Genomic DNA, 23,544 nt, shown 5'->3' with positions numbered 1-23,544 from the left:
CATGCAAATTTAGCCCATTGTTGGGGGGCAGGGAGACGATGAGAAAAACTGGTTGAGCACAGATTTCAAAGTCACAGGCCCCTGATTAATGAACTGCTAGGGTAGGTTTGGAGTGGCGAGTAGAAAGTTACCGTTTGATATGCTCATAAATCAAACTGACAAGCTGGCTTCTCAGGCCTAGCCTGCGCTTGTCAGCAAACTGCATCAAATATAAACATAATCCAAACAAAACATGTTGAAGTAGTTCAATTGATCAGCAGGTATCAGGGCTGTTGTCTCTCCAAGCTGCCCCTTATGCAAACGTACAGGAAACAGTTTTGACCTCCTGAGGGTTTGTTTCTGTTTGGATTTGTGAATAGAATTTCAGACAGCCATCAACTACAGAATAGAAATTGCTCCCTTATTTCTCAGAGGCTTTGGGCAATCCACATGACTTGCTCCATTATGCAGTCTGTTTTCCAGTGAGCGCATCAGAAGTTTCTGTTTTCCCCAAACTAGAAAGGAAAGGTCTTCCACACAGCTTGTCTTCCTCTGAAGTGTGACTGCCATCGCCTACCCTCCCGAGTCCAAAGAACTCTGGTTTGTCTTGTAATGCCTCACAAAACTGGAAGTTAGACTTTTCTTTATAATAAGGGCACTTTTTTTTTTTTGCCTTGCACATAATTCTGCCTTTTTTAATGTATTCAGAAGAAAGAGAGAAAGAGAGAGAGAGAGCTATCATGCCTGTCTTGTAGCTTTATCCAAGTTTACTAATAAATCACTAGAGACCACATCTGTGGACCTCCACACACCAAACTTACGGAGTTGGGGAACAGTGAGAGTATTGTGGGAGTTAGTCGCTTCCCTCAAGTGTTAGTCAATTTGTATAAATAAACTTCCAATCATCTCCAGTGAAGTCGTTGGCTAGAGTCTGTCTCTAAACTTTGCTCAGTACCATTAGTGCAAGTTCTTTGGTTCCCCGAACCAAGTTCAGTGAAGTTGTTTAACTTCCAAGAAGCAGGCAGCTGAATAGCTAGAAGTTGCTCACATTTGGCTTCTGGACTTTGACCATGGAATGCTCAAGAAAACCTCTGGGCGAGGAAAGGAGCATGCCCTTCTGTGTGTGAGAGTGGTTTACGCGCACCTCATTTTCTGCTGGTGACTGGCTCGGGTTTTCTGACACCCACAGCAGCAGCAACAGCAGCAGCAGCAGCAGCAGCAACAGCAGTTGGCCGCCCAGCAGCTTGTCTTCCAGCAGCAGCTTCTCCAAATGCAGCAACTGCAGCAGCAGCAGCATCTGCTCAGCCTTCAGCGTCAGGGCCTCATCTCCATCCCACCAGGCCAAGCGGCCCTCCCTGTCCAGTCGCTGCCTCAAGGTATAGCGGACATGCTGCAGATCCTTCATTCCTGCTCTCCTGCTTTCTCCCATTCCATGCTCCTATAGATATACCCTATACCTTGAATTACTTTGGCTTATGTCCTTCACGTTGATAACTGCTTCGATGGTCACATGACACACTTGCTATAGTCTCAGAAATTCTACCACATACTGCTTTCAAGTACATAGTGAAATTATCTCAAGTATTTTGTTAAATATTAAGTGTAAGTTAGTTAGCTTTATGGGCAAGAATAATGCAAGACAATACAGTTGAAGCACCACTGAATATGCAGGATGATCTGCAGGGAAATGGATGACGCAGAAGGGGTGGCAGAACTCCATTTACCATGGGCTGAAAATGAGCTTTGGTGGGCAGCTGATGAAAACACAGCTTCCCAACCTTGGCACTGAAATCACAAAGAATAGAGCAGCTCTGGGCATCCATAGAGCAAGTGCGAACTCTGGTGTGGGAAGCCCAGCCTATGTCATAAGACTGCAGTGATAGTCTTTCTCCAAATTCCCTCTACAGACAATGCTATTGATCATATTCTAATTTGATCTTCTATATAAGCTACAGCTGAGTGTATTCTAATGTATTTATGTATGTGTGGTGTTCTCAACCTTGGGGTAAGAAATTTAAGAAAGAAAGATAATCAATGGCTAAAATTCCCAATTAAGGTAAAGGTCACGTGTTGTTAATCTTTGTGAATGGATATTTTAATTTGGATTTGGATTTTGTTGGTACAAAGCTTGTTTACACAAGTGAACCTTAATTCAGCTTCACTGTATCTGTCACGAAGGAGTTTATTTTATTTATAGCAGTATTTGCCACACGTCTTACAGTCTCTGTAGAACATACCCAAGAAAAGCAAGAACAATCTGATACTAAGTTAGACAAGTGAAATCCACTATTTACATTGTGCATGACCACTATTTGATGAAATTAATAGCATTACCATATATATTTTCTTTTATTCATCAAATTACTATTGCTTTGTTGTAGCTTTCCCCAGATTTTCCTCTTTCATTTAACTTGAGATCAAATTCACTTGTCTCGAGCATTCCTGGAAAATCCAGAAAAACAAAGTTTAATTATTGAAAAAAAGTCTAGGCATAGACCCAGTTTTCAGACTTATTCTAGAAAGAAGTAGAATAAATTCAATATTATCATAGAAATAAAAATTCTAATCATGAATTATGGTTCTTTAGAAAAATAATAAAATCATAGGACAAATGGAAATAAGAATTACAAAAGACACTTATATATTAACTGAATACAAGCATGGATTTTCTTGATAAAAGCTATTTGTTGATAGAAATATACCCAAATAGAAGCAATGAGTACATCTTTTTGTTTCTTTTTAATTTCATAAAAGTTAAACAAATCTTCATTTAGAATCTCTTCAAAAGTAAATCATGATTTATCATAATTTTATTGTAGTATAGTCTTTCTAATTTTTGAGAAAGTGTAACTCTTATTTAAAATAATTTTTTCAGCTGAATTTTTCCAACTCTAGTCAAATTCTCATCAAGCAAGGGACACTATTGTTGTATAATCATTATAGTAATTTTCAAGTGAAAATTGCTCTTATTCTGAGTTGGTTTTGTATAGAATTATTTTTTACTTTTTTCCTACTTTTATTGTTCACAGGACATATGAAAACTAAAATGCACATAATGAAGAAATTTGGGGAAATGAGGGTTCTAAAAGCAAAGCCTAGATTGTGGAGAAATTTTACTTATTTATTAACTTTTTTTGTTGTTGGGCAGGGTTTTCCTCTGTAGTCCATAGCGGCCTAAACTTCACTGGGTAGCACAGCCTAGCCCTGAACTCATGAGCAATCCTTCTGTCTTAGCCTTGCTAATGCTGGAATTACAAGCAAAAGCACCAGTATCTTCATAGAAAATCTATGGTTAAGAAAGAAACATAAAGCCACAAAAACATTTCCTGTTGTAGGAGGCCACTTATTTGTTCCTGGCTGCTCGGTCCCGAAATAGCCATACAAAAAAAAAAAAAAAAAAAAAAAAAAAAAAAAAAAAAAAAAAAAAACCTATATTAATTAAATCACTGTTTTCAGTTTTCCCCACCTAGCTCTGATCTGCCCTGCTATAGGCCCAAAAGCAGTTTCTTTATTCATTAACCAATAAAAGCAACACATAGACAGAAGGACTTCCCACACCAATTCCCCAATGATGAAAGAGAAGTAATGGAATTGAACAATTGCGGGTTCAAACCTCAGTGGTTTCTGTGGTCAGTGTTCTTGCTAATACCACATCATGAACAGAAATTGCAACCCTCATCATAGTTTTCATTAATTATTAAATGTGAAAACTATTCATTTTGAGACCCACCAGTCAAACACAGGCTGAATTTGTTTCAAATCAACCAGTCATGGAAAATGAATGCTCCACCTTCCTAAACCGTGGGTATCATGACCTAGGAGTCCATGTTCATGGAGTCAACCAACTACAAGAAAATATTTTGGGATAAAATTGGTTTTTCTGAGCATGTACAGACTTATTTCAAAGCATTTGCCACTAAAAATATAGACTAATAACTATTTGTGTAGTATTAACAGGACATTAACTGTTACTCTCAAGGATTATTTAATATACATATCCATATATATACTCATCTGTCTCTCTCCATATATTTACATATATATGTATATGTATATCCAGCATTTCAGACTTTAGTATCTACAGGCATCCATTCTGAGGGGCAACTATGATATCATAAGATATCTGAGGTGCTGTTATACTGGAAACCTAAAATCAGAGTGAGAAAAAAATAAAGAAGCAATTTTTGGATAGTATAAGCCCCAAGTCATCAGTCTTAGCTACTCTTTATTTCAGGTAAAATAATTTTAATACTTTCATTATCAGTGTTTCAGTTCATCTTGCATTAAGCTTTTGGTTTGTTGATTGATTGCCCATGAATAGTAATCACATGAAAACCAAATGGGATTACTGTACAATGATGGATGATGTTCTCATTATGTCTTCAAAAATATGACATAATTTATTTATCTCCATGATTTAACACAAATTCCTCTGGCTACTTTAAATTATAACTTCTGAAGTTATATAAAATGTGTATAAATATCAGAAATAGCACTTTATAATTTTGACAGAATAGATTTGTAGAACTTTCTTGCTAAAGTTATATAATATATCATATAATTTTAACATGAACTATTTGAAATTTTAAACATTAAGCCACAAATAGTATTATAATACTGAATTTTAATGTAAAATAGGTGCTAAATTAACATCTCTAAATATGTACGTAGTTTGTCTGTAGAAGGAGTGACAGCAGGTAACTGACATCAAATAAAAATAATGAACTTGTGAATCAATCTCAAGTATACTGATTATAAAACTCTAACATGTGAACAATATGCTTCTAAATGAATAACTGCATTGAGCAGTGTTGTGTAATGAACTGATGCCATGGCCTACTTGTTAACAAGAAGAAACTGTGCAAGAACTTTCTATTTCTATAGGTTTTTAGCATCAGATAAAATTTGCTTTCAGAACACAATATTTTCACAGGGTGACCTTGACTTTATTCAAAATTTCCCTTTCCTTTTAGTAACTTGAGTAACTGTATTCCAGAAGAAATATTAAATAGGGAACTCCAGAAAGAAATAATAAATTTTGAATTGTTTAGCATCTGAAAATATGATGATATTTCACCACTTTTTATTTCACCCTACTGGGATGTCAACCAAACTTTGCCAAGAGTATCTACAGAGCATCCACATCTATTCTACCCTCTTTCATTCACTTCATCCTTCTCAGTATCAGACTTGCTTTGAAACCTTAGTACTTGTGTTTTCTATACTCTTGTTTTAATTATTAGTGGCCCTAACACACAAGAGAAGGGATGTTGGTGATTCAAGTACCCTGAAAGAAGTTGCTTTTCCTATAAGAAAAAAAGCTGAAGTTTGTACTAGTGAGCTGTAAAAATCATATGTGTTTCAAGTTGCTGAGATTTACTATGAAAATGAATGTTCTATCTATGAAACCCTGATAAGTAATGTTCCTATCACAACTCATGCATCAATACTTCAAGCAACAATGAGATATAAGTACTTAGTTAAGGTGTGGAAGGCATCAGATTAGAGGTTTTGGTGCTACCCATAGTTTCAAACATTCCCTGGGAGTCTTGAAAGGTATTACTACTGTATATGGACAGAAAACTGTGCCAGTTGTTTTATTTCAGTCCATGTCACTTATTCTATAAGTATACAAGTTATTTTAGATGTAGGATTTCAGTGAACAATATGAACAAACAAACATAACATTATGGATTTTAGACAGCACTGTCTTGAATTGATACCTGGTAGAACCAGCTATGCTTAGGGTAAGTATGCTTAGAGTAAGAAAATGAAATCTTTTGAAATAAAATATAATAATGACTTTTTGATGAGATGGGAATGTGCTCAAGATAGTAGTTGGCTCATTATTCAGCCAAAGTAGCTATTTGACCTGCCTATGTCACACCTAGAATCTTAGATCTTTCGCTTAACCGTGTTTATGTGTTTTTCAGGTCATGGTCGAATGTGAGTGAGGTTTAAATATAAGAACACTAGAAAATTTGTATGCAATACACACCATTCAGAATTATTGTCCAAATACAAAATTATTTTTATTTGGAGATTAGTATGTCAAAATTCTTTTCAATTACTTAAAATTTAAATATTCTTCTATTTGTTCTAGAATAAACTTTGCCATGAAGGCCCATACCTTTAATACAAGCAAAGGCAGGTGGATATCTGTGATATCCACACAAATGCAAAGTCAGCTTAGTACATCGTGAATTCTAGAAAACAAAAAGAAAAAAATAGAGGAAAAGGAAAATAGTTGTTTGCAATTGTTTTGTTCACAGAAGATATCTTGTAAATAACTAAATGCATAGAGGATGACTGGGTATATTTAATTAAGAAACATAAATAAGAAAGATTGATATTAAGTTATATCATATTTTGAATTGTTGTGGAATTGGCTGAGAAACTAGCATGTGTTACATTAATATAAATGTATGTATTTGGTTAGAATATTTTAATGTTGAGATTCAACTTCACACATGATAAACAAAATCAAGTGAGAACCCTGTCTAAAGTGCATTTTGTTTCATCTAATTCATAAGCCGTAGAAATATTCTGCTTGACAAATTTTTAATTTTCGACTGGAAAACTCAAAAACAATTTTGGATTTGAAAGCTACACCATATATTGAATAGGAAAATTATAAATTATAGCGCGCACGCACGAGAGAGAGAGAGAGAGAGAGAGAGAGAGAGAGAGAGAGAGGAGAGAGAGAGCCTATATGAACTAGTAGAGCTATTTATCTTGGGACTTAATCTTTACTAAATACTTATATTTTATAATTTGGAATTTGACAGTTTGGCAAAGTGGACAATTGAGGCACCCGTGATCATACAAGCATATGAAAGATGAGTGTTAACACTAGTAGGTGGTTTTAATATTGTAAGCATTAAGATTAAAAAGTTGAAAGTACACAGAAATATCTCAATTCAATGTTGAATATCGACTTTAATACACTATGAATGATCCAAGAATTTCTACCATTTATTACTTACGTAAGTAACCCCAGATATTTGCAGAGTACCATTAAATAACATACAATTAATTTAATATTTATAGTAGACTTACACTGTATCCTAATGTCTTTGTGTATTGGTATGTATGAGCATATACATGCTATATGTATCTGCATGTGAATATGTGCCAGTGAAAGAATACGTGTATGTGTCTATGCACATATGTATACAAGCACATAAAAGTCAAAGGGCTATTTCTAGTGTCTTTATTATTTTCCTAGCGTCTTCTTCCATATATATGTTTTATTTATTTTTTTGAGACAGAATCTCCCTGAACAAAAAGCTCATTGATTCCGCTAGTCTGGCTGGCCAATGAGTTTCAGGGATCCACCTAGTTCTATTCTGACTCCTCAATTCTGGGGTTACAAATAAGCAATGTACTCCCATGCCCAGCTCTGTGTGTGCATGTGCGTGTTTGTGTGTGTGCACTTATGTGTGTTTACAATCATATTCATACTTGAAGGCCAGAGATGGATACCAAGTACCCTGCACTATCGTTCTCTAGAATATTCTCTTGAGAAAAGATTTTTAACTGAACATGGAAGTGTGCTAATGACCAGTAAGCCGTAGTCATCCTCCTGCCTCTACCTCCCACAGTACTGATGTTACAGACATGTGTAATCACACTGGACTTTTGATGTTGATTCTGGGGATTTGAACTCAAGTCCTCATGCTTGATTAACAAGCAATCATACCTTATCCACTGAGCCTTCACTCCAGACTACAACTTGACTTTTTACATGTGAACAGGGGCCCAAAACCCAATTGAATCCTGCTCATGTTGTGCATGCACTGATCAACTTAGCCATTTCTTCAGCCCTTAGAACATTAGCTCACATTTAAAAATTAACTCCTGAATATAGAAGAAACGATACTACACACAGATTTATTTTAATGTAAAATAGTATAAAATATAATATTTATAAGGATAACCACTGACATGTGTGTGTTCACGTCAAGGTTATCAGATTGTACTTAACTCCTAGCACAATTCTTGGCGTCCTGTATTTGTGCCATAAACTCAGAATTAAGAAGCAAAGGATTAACACTAAATTGCTTTTCCTGCTATATGATAAGCTTCTCACTTAAAGATTCATCTTGTTTTGACTTGAACCTTGATAAGATATTTCTCAATGTTTGTTTGTATGACTGACAGTGATTAGGAACCAAGTTCAAGCCATCATTTAAACCATCATTTAAAAGTAGAAGAACCTTTCCCAACTTTCATGGACTTTTAAAATTCCCCAGTAATAAAGATTTTTGAAACTAATTTGTGCCTTTGCCATAGGTTCGAAGAAACTGAATAATCTTCATTTAAGATAAACTTTAATTATTATTCTTTAATATTCTAATCTGCTGCTTCCAATAATATATTCGCCAGGACACTAATGTTCTAATTAAATTGAGAAAAACAATTTCTTCCAACTAAAGAAAACAGTACAGATGAATATTTAGGCAGAGTGTCAGGGAAGAAGTGTTGAGTAGTCATAGGGGAAATGAGTGAGAACGTTCCAGGTACCTTGTAGCATGTCTGCAGTCACTTAACTAAGCTGTGCCTTAGTATCCATCAATGGGAACCCAGTACCTCAACACATTCTAAAAAAGACTAGTAAATATGGATTGAGGTATTGCATATTAATTTTCTGCAGATGTTTTTAGAGCAGTGAGTGCATAGAACACTATGGAATTTTGGTTAATACTGATAATTAAAACCTGGTGGATGTGGCAGCGCACGTCATTAATCCCAGCACTGGGGAAGCAGAAGTAGGCCCATCTTTGTGCATTTGAGGCCAGTCTGGTCTTCAAAAGCTAGTTCCAAAACAGCTACAGCTGTTATACAAAGAAACCCTGTCTCAAAACAATACAAAACAAAACAAAACAACAACAACAAAAAACCCCAATAAGTAAAACTGAAGGAGGCATGTTTTAGCAGAAGAAGGGTTCTGCAAAAGGAAACTCAGTGAAGAACAGCCAAGGTTTGAAAGATCTGGCATGTTCACCTGGCAATGCCAAACAGAACACCTGTGTTTGGGGACATGGACTACATATCAGTTATAGAGATTAAATATGTTCCTAATATTAAAAATTAATATAATTGCAGAATGAGTTTATCATTTTTCTCAAAGAATTTTGGAAAACATCGAGGTTTAAAAAAAGAATTCAGTTTTCTTTTTTTCTTAACATTGCAGAATTGTATCACTTGGATCATGAATCTTACATTACGTGTCTGTAGAACCCTCAGGAAACAGGGCTGGAGGACTGTGAATCAACAGAGCACTGTCTAAAAGAACTTTGTGTTTCAGTTGGGAAAAATAACCTTAAGACCTCCAAATTCATAAAACATTATCAACTGTAAAAAACTGACTGGCTAGTGGCTTAACAATCATACATTGTTTTGTGTCCATTAAGAAGTGTTTAAGAAATTGTTAGCTGGGACAATTTTGTCTCAAAAGCATGGTAATAGTTTCTCTTTTGTAGTTCACCTCAGAGTGATATGGACTATGGAATCACTGTGAAGCATAAATCTGAATCTTGCCTCCACAACTGTGGTTCACTGCTGTGACCTGTGGTCAGGCCATGGAGTTTTTTGTTTTTTGTTTTTTTTTTTTAAATATTGTGAGACTATGATAGTATGCCAGTTCTTTAGGTAATCACTATTTCCTTACTTATATTATTCTGTGCCTCTTCTCTCTAATATTGAAAGCCATTTTTTTTCCTCTGATTTCACCAATAAACTCTACTTGAGTGGTAAGCAAGTTAGTCATCAAATCTTTTTGATATCGTACTAAGTATCTAGCATTTGTCCCCTTTTCCTTGCATGGGATATCAGTACAGTCTATACAAATTAATAGTACCATGAAAATCATTCAAAATCAAGTGAATACTAATATTAACCAAATGACTAACAAATCTCATAAACTAGATATTAATAGCGTCTTTAAGTACTGTAGTCTCTCAAAGTATTGCCATTAGTAAGTATGCTAGGTGTTCTTAGTGACTTGCATCAGAATTCACTAGTATCATTTGAAACTCATTAGACATTGACTATACAGTTAACAATGTGTGAACGTAGGATACCCTTTAAAGGCAAGCAAACGTCAATGTGACAATCCACAGGTCTTCAAGAACTTTATAACTCCATTGCAAACACAGACAACAACTGTCTTTACTGAGCACATGCCAGGCACTGTTCAAGTCACTGGAACATGATAGAAAAGAAAATCCTCATCTTGTTTTGTCAAACAAACTTTGTAGTGACACTATGGTAATGAGATAGCCTGAGAGAAAAGGAAAATAGAGTGAGAGACAGACAGGAAAAGACAGCTTCATGGACAGACCAGTCCCTGCCTAATTTTCAAAACTAAATTAATATTCTTTAAATAAATGTAGTCCAGAACTCAAGGAATGTTGGAAGACAAGGAGGAGGAGCACACTGGTTGCTGCAATGGCAAACAGTTCTCTGAGGGGTTACTTTTCAAGCTAAGTGAAGAGAAGAAAACAACCTTGGGAATACCCTCAGGGAGAATATCTGTGCTCAGGGGAATAGCCAGGGCAGAGGCCGGAACATGAATGAACGTTTGAAGCATTGGAAAAGCAGCAGATGGCTACATTGCAAAGAAATATGGAGAGGGTGATAGTTGAGGTCAGATGAGAGAAGAAAGAAAAGCAGTACTGTCAACCACAGTAAGGGTTAGGGTTTTGTTTGTTTTATTTCTTTGATTGTTTTTGCTTTGTATCTAACCATTCAAAAAGACTCCTGGAGTCTTTGCCTGAGAGTTTACACAACCTAATTTATCTTGAAATAGATAATTTATGACTTCTATGTGAAGAACAAATTCATACAATTCAAGTCCAGTGAAAATGAGAGGAAACCATTAAGTCATGGTGTCAGTCTATGCTACAGTTGGGAGATGGGACAGAAAAGCAGCAGTGTGGTGTAGAGAAGACATGTAGATGCTGAAAAGGAAAGACTTCCCTTCTGGGGTTATGCCCTTAGGATGCCTAACATGGTCAGACAGGTCATAAAAAGTTATGGTCCAAAAAGTTCATGATTCTGTGTTAATGTTACCATTAAAGCAACAGTAAATGGCTTTCATGTAAAAGTTTCCTATACAACAAAAAGACATATACCATTAGGGAAACACTTTTTTTTTTTAAGCCAAAAAAATTATTTATTTAAAAATAGCTTTAGAAAACCAGATTATCCTCTTTTTTCCTATTATCTCAGACTGTATCTTGAAATATTAAGGATCCAGAACTACCAAAATGGTAGCTTTGGGTAAACTAATGATATCTGAACTTGTCATATACAAAGCAGTTTAGTCTTACCACTGTGAAGTATAATTTGGCGAGAAGTTTCAACTGGGTCAGGGAGAATTCTGGCTCCTGGCTGTTTATCATAGTAGACCAGTGACTACTTCATACGCATGGCTAAAGAGAAGAGTGCTCACTCTTCTCCCCTGCATCTCTATTGTCTTGCTCTAATTTTCCTTCTTCCTCCTATGAACGCTTCTCCACCCATTCTTTGACAGATGGCCTTCACTACAGTCTCTGTTGTGAGACTGTACATTGGTTGGCATGCTCATTATTCAATGACCCTCGATTTGATACTAGACATAGACTCATACAGTATTGCAGAACACAGTGTTTGGAACTAAGGGCCATTGGAAAGTGAACCTTGTTCTCGTAAACTGTGAGTCTTGACCTCCAGTGATGTTCGCTTAACGCAGGAATATAAACCATTTGGTGATGCTTCAGAATATATTATGTGTTCAATAAATGAAAATAATTAAAATTGTAGCTTCACTTCCTGCATTAGACTTTTATTTAGTTACTTTGATATTTTCTTAATAAAGTATTTTAATGACAAACTCATTTAAGTAAGTCTTCCTAGATTTGTTTTTATTTATCTTTTATTGAAATTATTTTTTTCATATGCTATATTCTAACTATGGTTTTCCTTCGTCCAGCTCCCCCCAGTTTTTCCATCTTCCCTGCTCTCATCCAGATCCCGAACCTTTCTGTTCTTGGTTAGAAAACAAACAAGCCTCTAAGGCTTAATAACAAAACAAAACAAAGTAAAATAAGATAAAACAAATTAGAATGGGACAAAAAAACAAACATAAGATAAAGAGCCCAAGAAAAAGTATAAGAAAAGTGCGTAGTTGCACTTTTGCATGTGAAAACACACACACACACACACACACACACCTACACGCACATTCAATGTTCTGACACAACATTAGGAGGGAAAGAACATCCAAAGATGCCATTGGGTTTGTTTTGATGAGGCCATCTACTGCTGAGCATGGGGTTTGCCCTTAAGAGTGGTTTGTTTCCCGCTGTGAGAGTGAGTACCTTGAATAAAACTAATTTTTCATTGCAGATGATTATCAGTTGGAGATAATATTTGGGTTAGAGATGGGGGATAAATTTGATTGCAATTTTAATGTGTTTAAGCTTTGCTATCCCAGACGATGTATGGAAGTACTTTTTGTAAGCCACAGTCGTTTAATATATTTCAAAGTATCTCTTCCAGATAATAACCAAAATCTAAAGCCCAGGCTAAGCCTTTCTATTTCCACTCCTGTGTATGCGGTAAACATAAATAATCTGATCCAGAGAACGGTTTAAAGTGAGAAGTTGAGTTTTCTATTGACCAGTAAATACTGAAGGAGAGATTTAGATATTACCTACTTAAATGAACCATGGAGGTAATCATATTGTTTGTTCAGGACCTAAATTGAAATTCAATTACATAGTTGGCCTCTGTGCGAAAGATTACTATGCCAAATAATAGCTAAATTTCTGTCTCTCTGTCTGTCTGTCTCTCTCTCTTTCTCACTCTCTCTCACTCTCTTTCCTGCTCCTTCTCTATGACCCCCCCAACATTGAAGTTTATTATTTAATTTTGATCTGTTTGTTTTCTTGGCTTTTCATTTATTTTGGTGTGTTATTTATAATTTTTTTTTCATTTTCTTACTAATAATACTAGCTGCAAATCAAGTCTGAATATCTATTTTTTGAGTAAAACATATATAGATTTTTTAATTAACCATGTATTTTCCAACACTGTTCTTCTCAATACTGTTTTCAAATTGTTAATTTTAAATAATTTTCATTTGATATTAAAAAAAACCTTTGGTATTGGTGGTACAAGCATATTTTTTTTATCATGTATTAATGTTGGTGATGGCCATCACAGTCAATGTTGCTATTACATCAGTGGGGCTTCCTTTCCTTTTCTAGCTGGCCTAAGCCCTGCCGAGATTCAGCAGCTGTGGAAAGAAGTGACTGGAGTCCACACTATGGAAGACAATGGCATTAAACACGGAGGGCTAGACCTCACCACGAACAACTCCTCCTCGACTACCTCCTCCACCACTTCCAAAGCATCACCACCAATAACACATCACTCCATAGTGAACGGACAGTCTTCAGTCCTGAATGCAAGGCGGGACAGGTAAATCTCATCTACTGCCCTCTCTCCTGACAGCCGCATCTCATCTCCACCAAAGCTAAGAGCGAGAGTTTACACTAACAGAAACAAAAAAATGTATTTGGAGCAAGTGAAGGGGAAATCATTACTGTTGACCTTTTATTTTTTTAAGCTATAAAAAACTTTAAATGTCACCAGTATACTAGATATTGTTGGGGAGCGTGCCTAAAGAAATTGTTTTCCCTGAGTGTGCAAGGAATGATTTTATTGCTATATTTTGAATAAAATATTGTGAATTAAGTCAAGAGATATGGCAATAGTTTACCATTTGAAACAAAAGAGTTTTAAAATTCCAAATAATTAAAAGTGTGTGCATACATGCATATTCTCCTTAATTCACATTTCAAACCTGCACTTAGAAATTAGAAAACAGCTGAACATTATATAATCCAGAATATGAATGATCAGAGTTGCCTTTTTATTGTTGTGGCATGATGGAATTAGTAAATATATCCAAAGCAATACATATTGATGATTTTTAAAATAAATTTAAGTGAAAATGTATGCAGGAAAATCATTTGACTTTTGCCACTTATATTGCATTGTGTGAACTAACTTCCCAACTTAGTGTTTCATCTTAGCTGTGTTAACACTGCTCATCAAAAAGGAGTGTCCAGGTATTTTTTTTTCCTAACTTAACTCCACTGGCTTAAGCACATCACTTCTAATCAAATCAAATCTTGTCAAATAACTTACATAAAGTGTATAATCTAAAAAATTAAAAGTTGGTTTTAAAACTTGAAGCTTAGTTACAGAATTTTATATTGAAATGGTTTAAAAACTTAGACTACTCTGCTCCCAAATGAACATGGAGTGGATTGATAATGTTCGGTCGTGTAATGGCATATTTGCCTAAATGCAGAAAATGCTTTGCTATATTTTTTTTCTGAAGAAGTGTAAAAGTAACAACAGTACTGATAAAATAGAAGACCGAAGTATGGTGTTGTTCCTGGCAATCTTCTGAGCCCACGTGGATTTTCATGTTGCTTTTTATTGCAGAATGCTATGCCTCTGGATGCTTTCATGCTGTTGTTTTAATTGAGATTAATTTGATGATTATATACTTCAGAAATAGGTTAGTTTTTCTAGGATCTCTCTATCTGATATAATACCCACTCATTAAAGGCCTGCCATAATTATGTAAGGATATTGTTAATAGATACTGTTCCAAAGCAGGATTTTTCAAATCAGCTGTAGCTACTAGGAATATTTGTGTGTGTGATTTACACATGAATATTAGTTTAAAAGATTCTAACATTCGTATTGCTTTTGAAAGAAGCATTTCAAAAATATTGTCACGATTTTTTCATGTGGCTTTCATTAAAATACACTTTTCCCACTCCATAACGTAAGGTTCTATATTTTTTTTATTTAGAGGTAAAATGTTACAGGAAGGTCATATGGCAGGATTAGCATATGATATTATACAGTACTCTTAGTTTCTAGCCTTTATTAGCAGTCATCTTTGGCTCTATTTCTCGTCTAATTGGAACATCATCTAGCCTTGGCAGTTGAACTATTCAATAGAACGATTAAATTTTTCTGACTGCTCTGAGCTGAATTGACCTGTTTTGACCTGTTTGTCACTGATCGTAACCTGACAGGCGCTAGCAGCCTGCAACGATTATGGCTTTCTGAGATGAATCTGACGCTGTGTTCTCTTGCTACAGCTCGTCACATGAGGAGACTGGCGCCTCCCACACGCTCTATGGCCATGGAGTTTGCAAGTGGCCAGGCTGTGAAAGCGTTTGTGAAGATTTTGGACAGTTTTTGAAGTAGGTTTTCAATTTCTCATGGGGCAGGGAAGCAGATTGCATGGGAATTTTGGTACACTGCTGTAAAATAAACAAAAAATAAATATAAATAAAGGAAGAATGAAAAGATGGATCCATCCTAGAACACACTGAGTTTTCAGTTTGTTTCAACAAGTGGATTGGAAACATCAGACTAAGAATGTTGATAGGTCATTTTCATCTTTTTGTGAAAGTATTTTGCAAAGTATTGGAAGGCTTTGAATCAACGAGACAGGTTTGTAAAAGAACATTCTCGGAAAATTGAAATCTCTAGTAATAGTTTCATGTAATATTTGAATAAGTATAAAGTATTTTTAAATGAAATAATATAGCCATATTTGTAGGTTTATTTAAGGTGGCAGTCTTTGTATGCCTCCTTTCAGTAATAATTTTTAATAACAAGAATCACAAATGAAGATCAGGGATGTCTAACATTTGAAGAAACAGTTACATGTCAGATTTCACTCATGTTGTGACCTTTTACCATTTATGATGGTGTGTTTGGAAAATAGATCATATAATTCCTCCAGCATAAAGCCAAATCTTAGGCATCCTTTGTATCTGCCCACAATATTTTAGTTTCAAAGCTTCTTCAAGGGTTCTTCTGCAGATGAGAAGATTTCCCTTTTCATGAATGATGTCTCTGCGCACACTGCTGGTACAGGGAAGAGTGAGCCGAGAGCTGCAGACAGGTTTATGGAGATGCGGAACTTTGCAGGCTGAGCCTCTCATGTTGTCATGGTGCAGCTAACAGGGTGAATGAACTGTTTCATGCTTCATCAACAATTAAGTTAATTAGCTCATTTGAAATTGCACTGCTTTGTTGCCAGGATGTTGGCAGAAACATCAAAAAGATGTGTTTACAAATGGTAGGCTGACTGCGGAGTACAGAGCCAAGGCGCCCTAACAACGAGGCAGGCGCTTGCTATCATAGTGCCTTTATAAAGGAATCCAGGAAGGCTTCCATGAAGATTTTTTTTAACCTTTCATAGTTTCAGACCAATTAAGAGAAAATTTGCTTTACATATCACAATGGCTCTTTAGAAATGGACTTAAATGAAAATTTACATGTCTGTTACACCAGACCAACTGTGAGCTGCCATTTTGCTGGGTGTGAAATGTATTATACTATTCCCAGCAAAGAGGGTATTTCAAAATTGTTAGGTAGATTTATTGATGTTTTATACTACAAAAAAATTGGCTGAAACAAAGAATCTAGACACATGAATTTGAACAAAAATTTCATCTTTCTCATCTCCATCATTACTATGTGTTTCTGCTTTGACTAAAGTGACTGATGGTATGTTGTGGGAATGAAAATTGAATTTATAGTACTACCTGCTTACATGTACTTTCCTGATCTAGATATGCTTTAAAGAAAATCTGGCTCACTTTCTGAGGGACATTGCAGAGATCCCCTTCAGAACAGTTCCCTTTAAGATCCACGAAGAGCATTCCTCACATGTCTCTAGTGTTCAGTTTTTATCACCACCAAATGCCTGAGTGTGGACCCCTGTTTTATCTTCCGTGGTCCTTTTTCATATTCACATGGCTTTGTTTGTTTATTTTTTAATTGGAGAAATTACAATTAAGAAAACATTTTGTTTCATATCAGCTTTGATTACAAAGACTGCCTGTTTTTCTACTCAATAACTTTATACAAATGACAGAACTAATGACAGTAGATTTTAAGGTCTTATTTATATTCCATTTTAATGTGATATTTGCTTTAAATTCTCTAATTTAAATTTGTGATAAATTTTGTTCATAGTTAATACCAGTGTATGACACTGAAGTGAAATATTAATTTGATATAGTTCCTAAACTGATATAGTCTGAAAGGTATGTAAGAAATTTGAAAAGAAATAAAATATTAATAAAACCTTCACTTATTCAAGAAAAAGTTCATCTAGCATTATATATATGTGTGTTTAAATGATATATTTAATATACGGATATACATGTATATGTATATGATAGATATATTTATATTAAATGTATCATATACATATATATATATGATCTCAGAGACCATATGTTATTATTCCCAGAAATTTTATTTTATCTACATATCTAGTAGCATGTTGGGTATAATTTTCTATTAACAAAAAATGAAAATTAGTGCAGATATTGTTACAACAATAAAAGAGAAGCAAAAGTACAAGATAAGATCCAAGTTAACATCCTTCAGGAGGAAATCACAAACTTTGATGGAAAGTGAGAATTGACATAACTTAACCATTCTTTGTTTCTGACCAGCAATTGAGGATCTCACCAGATCACTAAAAGCATTAATACTACTTCTTCATTACTGTCTTATAAATGTCAAAGTGTAATCACATCTGACAAAACTTTAGTGTAGTTTGACTGCAGAATTAATTGCCATCCCATTGCACCAATGTCAGCTTGAATATAGATGTATTGACTTTCAAAGCCTAAGCCAAAAGGTTTAAAGTGTAGCATTCCAGTTAGCAGACAAGTGTTCTTGAACTTGCCAGCACAGGTGCCAGCAAACAAAACATAGAGGGAGATGCAGCACCAGAAATACTGTCCTTTGAGGAAGTAACAATGGCTATTATTCTTTAAAATTTCTATATACCTATTAGCATTCTAAAGATCAATTAAACAATGGCAGGAATGAGTGAAGATGGTTGGAGATTGGTGCTTTAAGGCTTGACACTGAAGTAAAGCAGCAGAAAAAGCAGTGGAAAAAAATTCATTTATTTAGTGAAAATTTGTTTTCTTTCTCTTGCAGCCAACTACTCTAAAATTTATGTCCTTACTTAGTGTGTATTGTCTGTTTCTTTGTCTTTCACTAGGCAGCATGGCTACAAAATTATGACCTCAAGAAAGCATTCTTTGAACTTGTCAGAATGTTGTTTCTTTTGGTGACAGTGCCCACATCTTTCAAAACTAAGGCATCTCACGTAATCAGCTAAATGAATAGTGACAGCTAACATTTTGTATTTAAACTCCTGTCAGTGCTTAAACATAAAAAGCTTGATGCAAAATAAATCAACCCCCGGTGATGTGCAAGTGAAACATTTTGTTAAAACAGTCTCTGAGACAATTGGATTTAAGCCCATTCCCCCTTTTAGCTTATAAAATGCTATATCTTTAAATGGGTTTGAAAATTTAGAGGTTAAAATAGAATCACTAATCTGCAGTGTACAATTGTATAATTGTAGTTAACACATGTGTCTATAACACTAAACCTTCGTTGAAGAGAATTGTAAGTTAAATAAATTGGAAAACATCCCCCATACTTTCTGTCTTCCTGGATTGTTTGCTTAACTGTTTTTAGGGAGACTTTGGCTGTTTGTTTATGGTTTTTGCCTGTAGTTCACACTACCTACCTCGCACACCGATTCAATGCATTTCTGAAAGAACGTCAGTAGAGCACATCATTTATTCCATTTTGAAAACAAAAATCAATATAGCTATAAAGTGACCCATAAATTAGAAGTGGCTCCCACGATGTTTGCTCAGTGCTGCCTTTCTGAAGGCCCCCTTTGCATTTTTTCTTCACCTCTCTGTTTGAACTGCAGTCTCGGTAAGAGGCTCATTAGGGGACATTAGGGACTGGAGCTAACCAGAATTCCAGAGCTTGCTTTGCTCTTATTAATGCATAGTAGAGCAGAATGCATTTAAATATTTCATAGGCATTCAGTAATTTGTGTGTAATCGCCTTGTTAGCAGACCAGTAGAAGTAGACCAGGCCTGTGAAATGGTGTTAGTGATTGCATTGGTAATTTACAGACCTTTGCCACCAGAAAGCATTCTTGTTGGCTAGTATGAAGCTGTGAAATAGAACTAGCAATAAGTTAAACAAGAAAGTTAATAAAGGTTTTCTAACAAGCATCTTCAGGGATAACAATCACACTTGGTCCTTTGTAAGAACCATAATTTATGACATAGGCAATATATCAAATGCGTAAGATGGTATCATGGAGAATTCATACGAAAAGGGTATTGGCAACATTATTTCCAACTTCCTGCAAGGGACATGATTAAATGATTAATGAAATGTCCCTTTGCATATGCATTTTGAAACAGCAATTAGGCACTGACTGCAAAAATCCACCGATCCTCTCATTTTTCAGTATTATCGTATTCTTGATTTATAAATCATAGAGAATTTTTGAACAGCAATATGTAGTACCTGAGATGGTTATAAAAACATAAAAGAGAATAATCTGAGCACAAAATAGTCATAAATACATAAATTCATAATTTAATGTTAATACTTAGCCTATTTATTTGGTCTTATTGCTTTGTATTTATATCCGACACTATTTCTGTACTTTGATTGGCATAATTAAGTAGGGAGAATGAATAGGCACCATTATTTTACATATCACTGGTAAACAATAGCGAGAAAAGGATAAGGGAGATGTGGCAGAGGTATGTATGTGTTTTTCAAGTTCTCAGTAATCCACTGGAGGCTGTTCTATAAATGATCATTGAAGGGCTGCAAGCTAGCCTATAATTACAGGAAAGAAAGTGGCAGCCGTGGCATTTCATAACTATGTGTCCTCGAAAAGTGCTTTGTGAGTTTGTCACCAATGATAATTTAGATAGAGGCTCATTACTGAACATCACAACACTTTAAAAACCTTTCGCCTTCATACAGGAGAATAAAGGACTATTTTAATGGCAAGGTTCTTTTGTGTTCCACTGAAAAATTCAATCAAGACAAAACCTCATTGACTATTATTGTAGTCTCCAGTCTCTATTCTAATAAAAGCTGCAGAGATAAATTGAATAGGTCTCTTAGACCCAAGCATATAATGCAAACATTTTGTACGTTTTTTTTTTAGTTCTATAAATATAAGATAATTATCACTAAGAAGTAAACAAGTATAAAAATTCTTTTTAAAAAAATAATTTCATGCAAAAGTATGTGTTAAACTGAATATACCTTTTCAGGTAAAACCACATAATCTTTATCTTCTGAGTTCTATTTATATCCTAATCTTTATGTATAGCTTATTTAAAAATATGCATCTTTTAAGCTGATTGCAGGATAAATTATGTGTGTGTTCCCTAAGAGTTCATGGTGGAAAAAAAAGTGTTTCCCACAGAAAAACAGCAGTACCAACCTTAAAGATGTAACACATCATAGTGTTAATACTGCTAGGACATTGCTTCATTGGTCATTACAATTTGGGCGAGGAAACCTTGAAGAACAATTTTAATGATGTCTTGTTTATTAGAAATTAGTGACATTTGACGCCACTCAGCTATCCCTCTGACATTCCATGCCTTCTTCCCAGAGAGCTTGAATGATTCCAGCCCTCATTATAGCCAGGTTTCTAGCAGATCGTGCTGGAGCTGAGTCAGAGCAGACTGGAGGGGTGGGTGGGAAAGAACTCTCGTGTGCCCTGGGCACGCAACTATAGCTTGACCTGATCCACCTCACTGTTTTAGTCCACGGTTTATCATCAGCCAAGCCTGGCAATTATAGCAAGATGTATGGAGGTTTGTTGCTATAATCAGTGAGAAGGTGTTAAAACAAACCAGCTTAATTTATCAAAGTTGGAGTGAAAAAGGAGCCAAAGGTTGATGGTGTCTAAACGTAGACTTACACGCAGATAATCCCGCTAATTTACAAGTTAGCTACGAGTCATTGACATCTTAAGTCTTCCTATTGTATGCCATATGTATCTGTTCATGCATTTTTCTGCTGATTCACATCAAGTAGCATAAGTAAAAAGGGAACACAATTATTTCTTGAATTCAGTTTGCTTAGAATTACAAGAATGCCTTCAAACTATCTTAAACAATACTGTAATACATAGAGGTAATTATGTGAATTCTTAATTATGTGTTTTATTCCATATACTTTTGCCTTTCTGGGTCTCTTAAATTGCTGGCTTTATTACCCATTAGATAACTAGACACACCAAAAGAAACTGAATTATCTGAAAATTACTTTCTTAATTTGGGAAGTCATCAGATAAATAGTATATTAAAAATTACAAAGCAAACTTTATTGAATATTTCCATGTTTATTGGAAATGCTGCTGTACTAGTTTATCTTTGGTATGGTAGGATACCATGCATCGGAGACACCCTCAGCCCTTGGGTAAAATAATAAGCACATATGTTATGATGAGAGTAGCTTTGTTAGGATGACCTCTTCATACATGTTTATGTATGTCAAAGATATGTCCCAATTAGGTCTCTTTACATGAAGTACCAATATTATTTTTCTGAATATTCAGTGTATTTTATGTATTAGTAACAGAAAATTATCATTATTTGTAGGTGTGGATTTTCTATGGAAAAGTCTGTGACCTTTACATGATTCATACCTCACCTCACAAAAGAATCAACATACAAACAACAAACGTTAATATAAATGAACTAGAGAACTTCCTATCACACTTTCATGTTTGGGTGTGTGCAGGTGTGTGTGCATGCACACACACACACACACACACATAATATCATTTTCAGAGAAAATAGAAAAAATCTGAAACATATCATGATTTCTACTTCTGCTCTGTACATGAATGGAGAAATGTTTTTGTAATGACATAGGCTTGGAAACAATGACATTTTTTGCTATTTGAAGAGTCTCTTTATATCACACAAATAATTTTCACTGAATACTGGAGCACATTTCCTTTCTTTCTCTATGACTTCAAGGCATTCCACTTTCCAACTGCAAAGGAATACACAAGTTCCTTGAACAGGTACAACATTTTAAACTAAGCATGTATCGCTGTACTGGTATCACTCAGCATTCTGTTCTGTGTGTTATGTTTCACAGGCACCTTAACAATGAGCATGCATTGGATGACCGGAGCACCGCCCAATGTCGAGTGCAAATGCAGGTGGTACAGCAGTTAGAAATACAGGTTTGTCTGAGCCCACTTAATGTGCACTTTTCTCTGAGTTCTGGTGTGCTAACTTGAGTAATGAGCAAGTGGTTGGATCTTCCTAGCTGCATCATAATGTCTCAGTAACATTGTATTTGTTCAGATACATGGAGTTTAAGTTACTTTTAATAACAACAGTTGACAACAGGGTAGATTGTCATAGTTTGATGTTCTTATCAATTGGACCTATATAAGCTTTAGACCCTGTTGTATATATTTGAATATACCCAAACTGTTATCTATATCTATATCTATATCTATATCTATATCTATATCTATAGTTTTTGCATTGTAGGCCAAGAACTGTAGACCCAAATTTCATAAGATATGCCACTGTTGCCCAAACAAATTTTACACAAGCTATTCTGGGTCCCCCATGTTATGGAATTGCAGACTATAACAGCAGAGTCTCTGTTTTTAATATTGTGAATGAACTATCCAGAAGAATAACCTCAGTTCTGTGTCTACTGTACTCAGAACGCAAACATTACAATACTTGGTTTTTTCTTTGGCTAGCATATTGACAAAGAATGTATGTCACATTCCTTGGTGTTATAGGTACTGTATAAATAACATTGAAGTTTTGTTTTTCAAACTTTACATTAAAGCAGAGTTTTGCCAAAACTAAATAGAAATTGTTAACCTCATCCAAAAGCAAATACAACACCCCAGATTTTACTTTTGTTTTAAGGCATCCTCTCTTATATCATCTTAAAGATGTTTTCCTAAAACTCTTTGTTTTGTTTAATTAAGCATATAACTTGTTTTTTCTTCTGTTTCCTACATCTCTCATTGTTTCCAATCCATCATGCTGTTGTTTTTTCCATGAGAAGTGAAAATGTTTGAGTTGCTAAATAATAAAGGATATGTAAAATATATCATCATCATAGTGGCACAGAGAACTTTGGACAGACCCGTTTACTATTGCTAGAGGGTAGACTAATGCATAAAGAGGTCAGCTGATGATACAATCTGCAGTGTGACCAATTATGCCTCTCTCGCTCTCTCTCTCTCTCTCTCTCTCTCTCTCCTGTGTCTGACTGATGGAAAAGTAAGGTCCGTCAGTTGTAATGAGACCCAGTGCAAGTGTGGATGCAGACTTGGTGGCAGAGTTCAGCGTTTCACACTGCCTGGTCTCTGTCACTCTATTGAATTAGATTGATGATGGCAGATTGCAGGGGGCACTAACTGGACCTCGGTGGGAATGCATGAAGTGTGTAGACAATCCCGGCAGGCACTTCGCTTTGAGGACCCTTCACCCTTTCACAGCTGTTGGCACTAGTCCATTGCTAACAGTGTCCACAGGACTTTAAAGAGACACCATGGGCCTTCTAATTTATGGTTTTGGTAACTTGTTACTGTTGAAGCAACTGTGACCT

General features: G+C 35.3%; 1 protein-coding gene across 5 annotated transcripts in view; it reads left to right on the top strand.

Moving 5' to 3' along the window:
- Foxp2 (forkhead box P2) overlaps positions 1 to 23,544 on the top strand; it is a 343,109-nt gene that overhangs the window by 281,469 nt on the left and 38,096 nt on the right. For all 5 annotated transcript variants that reach the window (XM_057765108.1, XM_057765116.1, XM_057765099.1 and 2 more), the window contains 4 exons: positions 1,169 to 1,355; positions 13,236 to 13,449; positions 15,156 to 15,260; positions 22,057 to 22,144. In XM_057765108.1, coding sequence (XP_057621091.1) covers positions 1,169 to 1,355; positions 13,236 to 13,449; positions 15,156 to 15,260; positions 22,057 to 22,144 — 594 coding nt within the window. The remainder of the gene's footprint in view (positions 1 to 1,168; positions 1,356 to 13,235; positions 13,450 to 15,155; positions 15,261 to 22,056; positions 22,145 to 23,544) is intronic.

This window comes from Chionomys nivalis, chromosome 1 (assembly GCF_950005125.1).
Source record: "Chionomys nivalis chromosome 1, mChiNiv1.1, whole genome shotgun sequence".
NCBI lineage: Eukaryota > Metazoa > Chordata > Mammalia > Rodentia > Cricetidae > Chionomys > Chionomys nivalis.
This window is presented reverse-complemented; position numbering and strand designations above follow the sequence as displayed.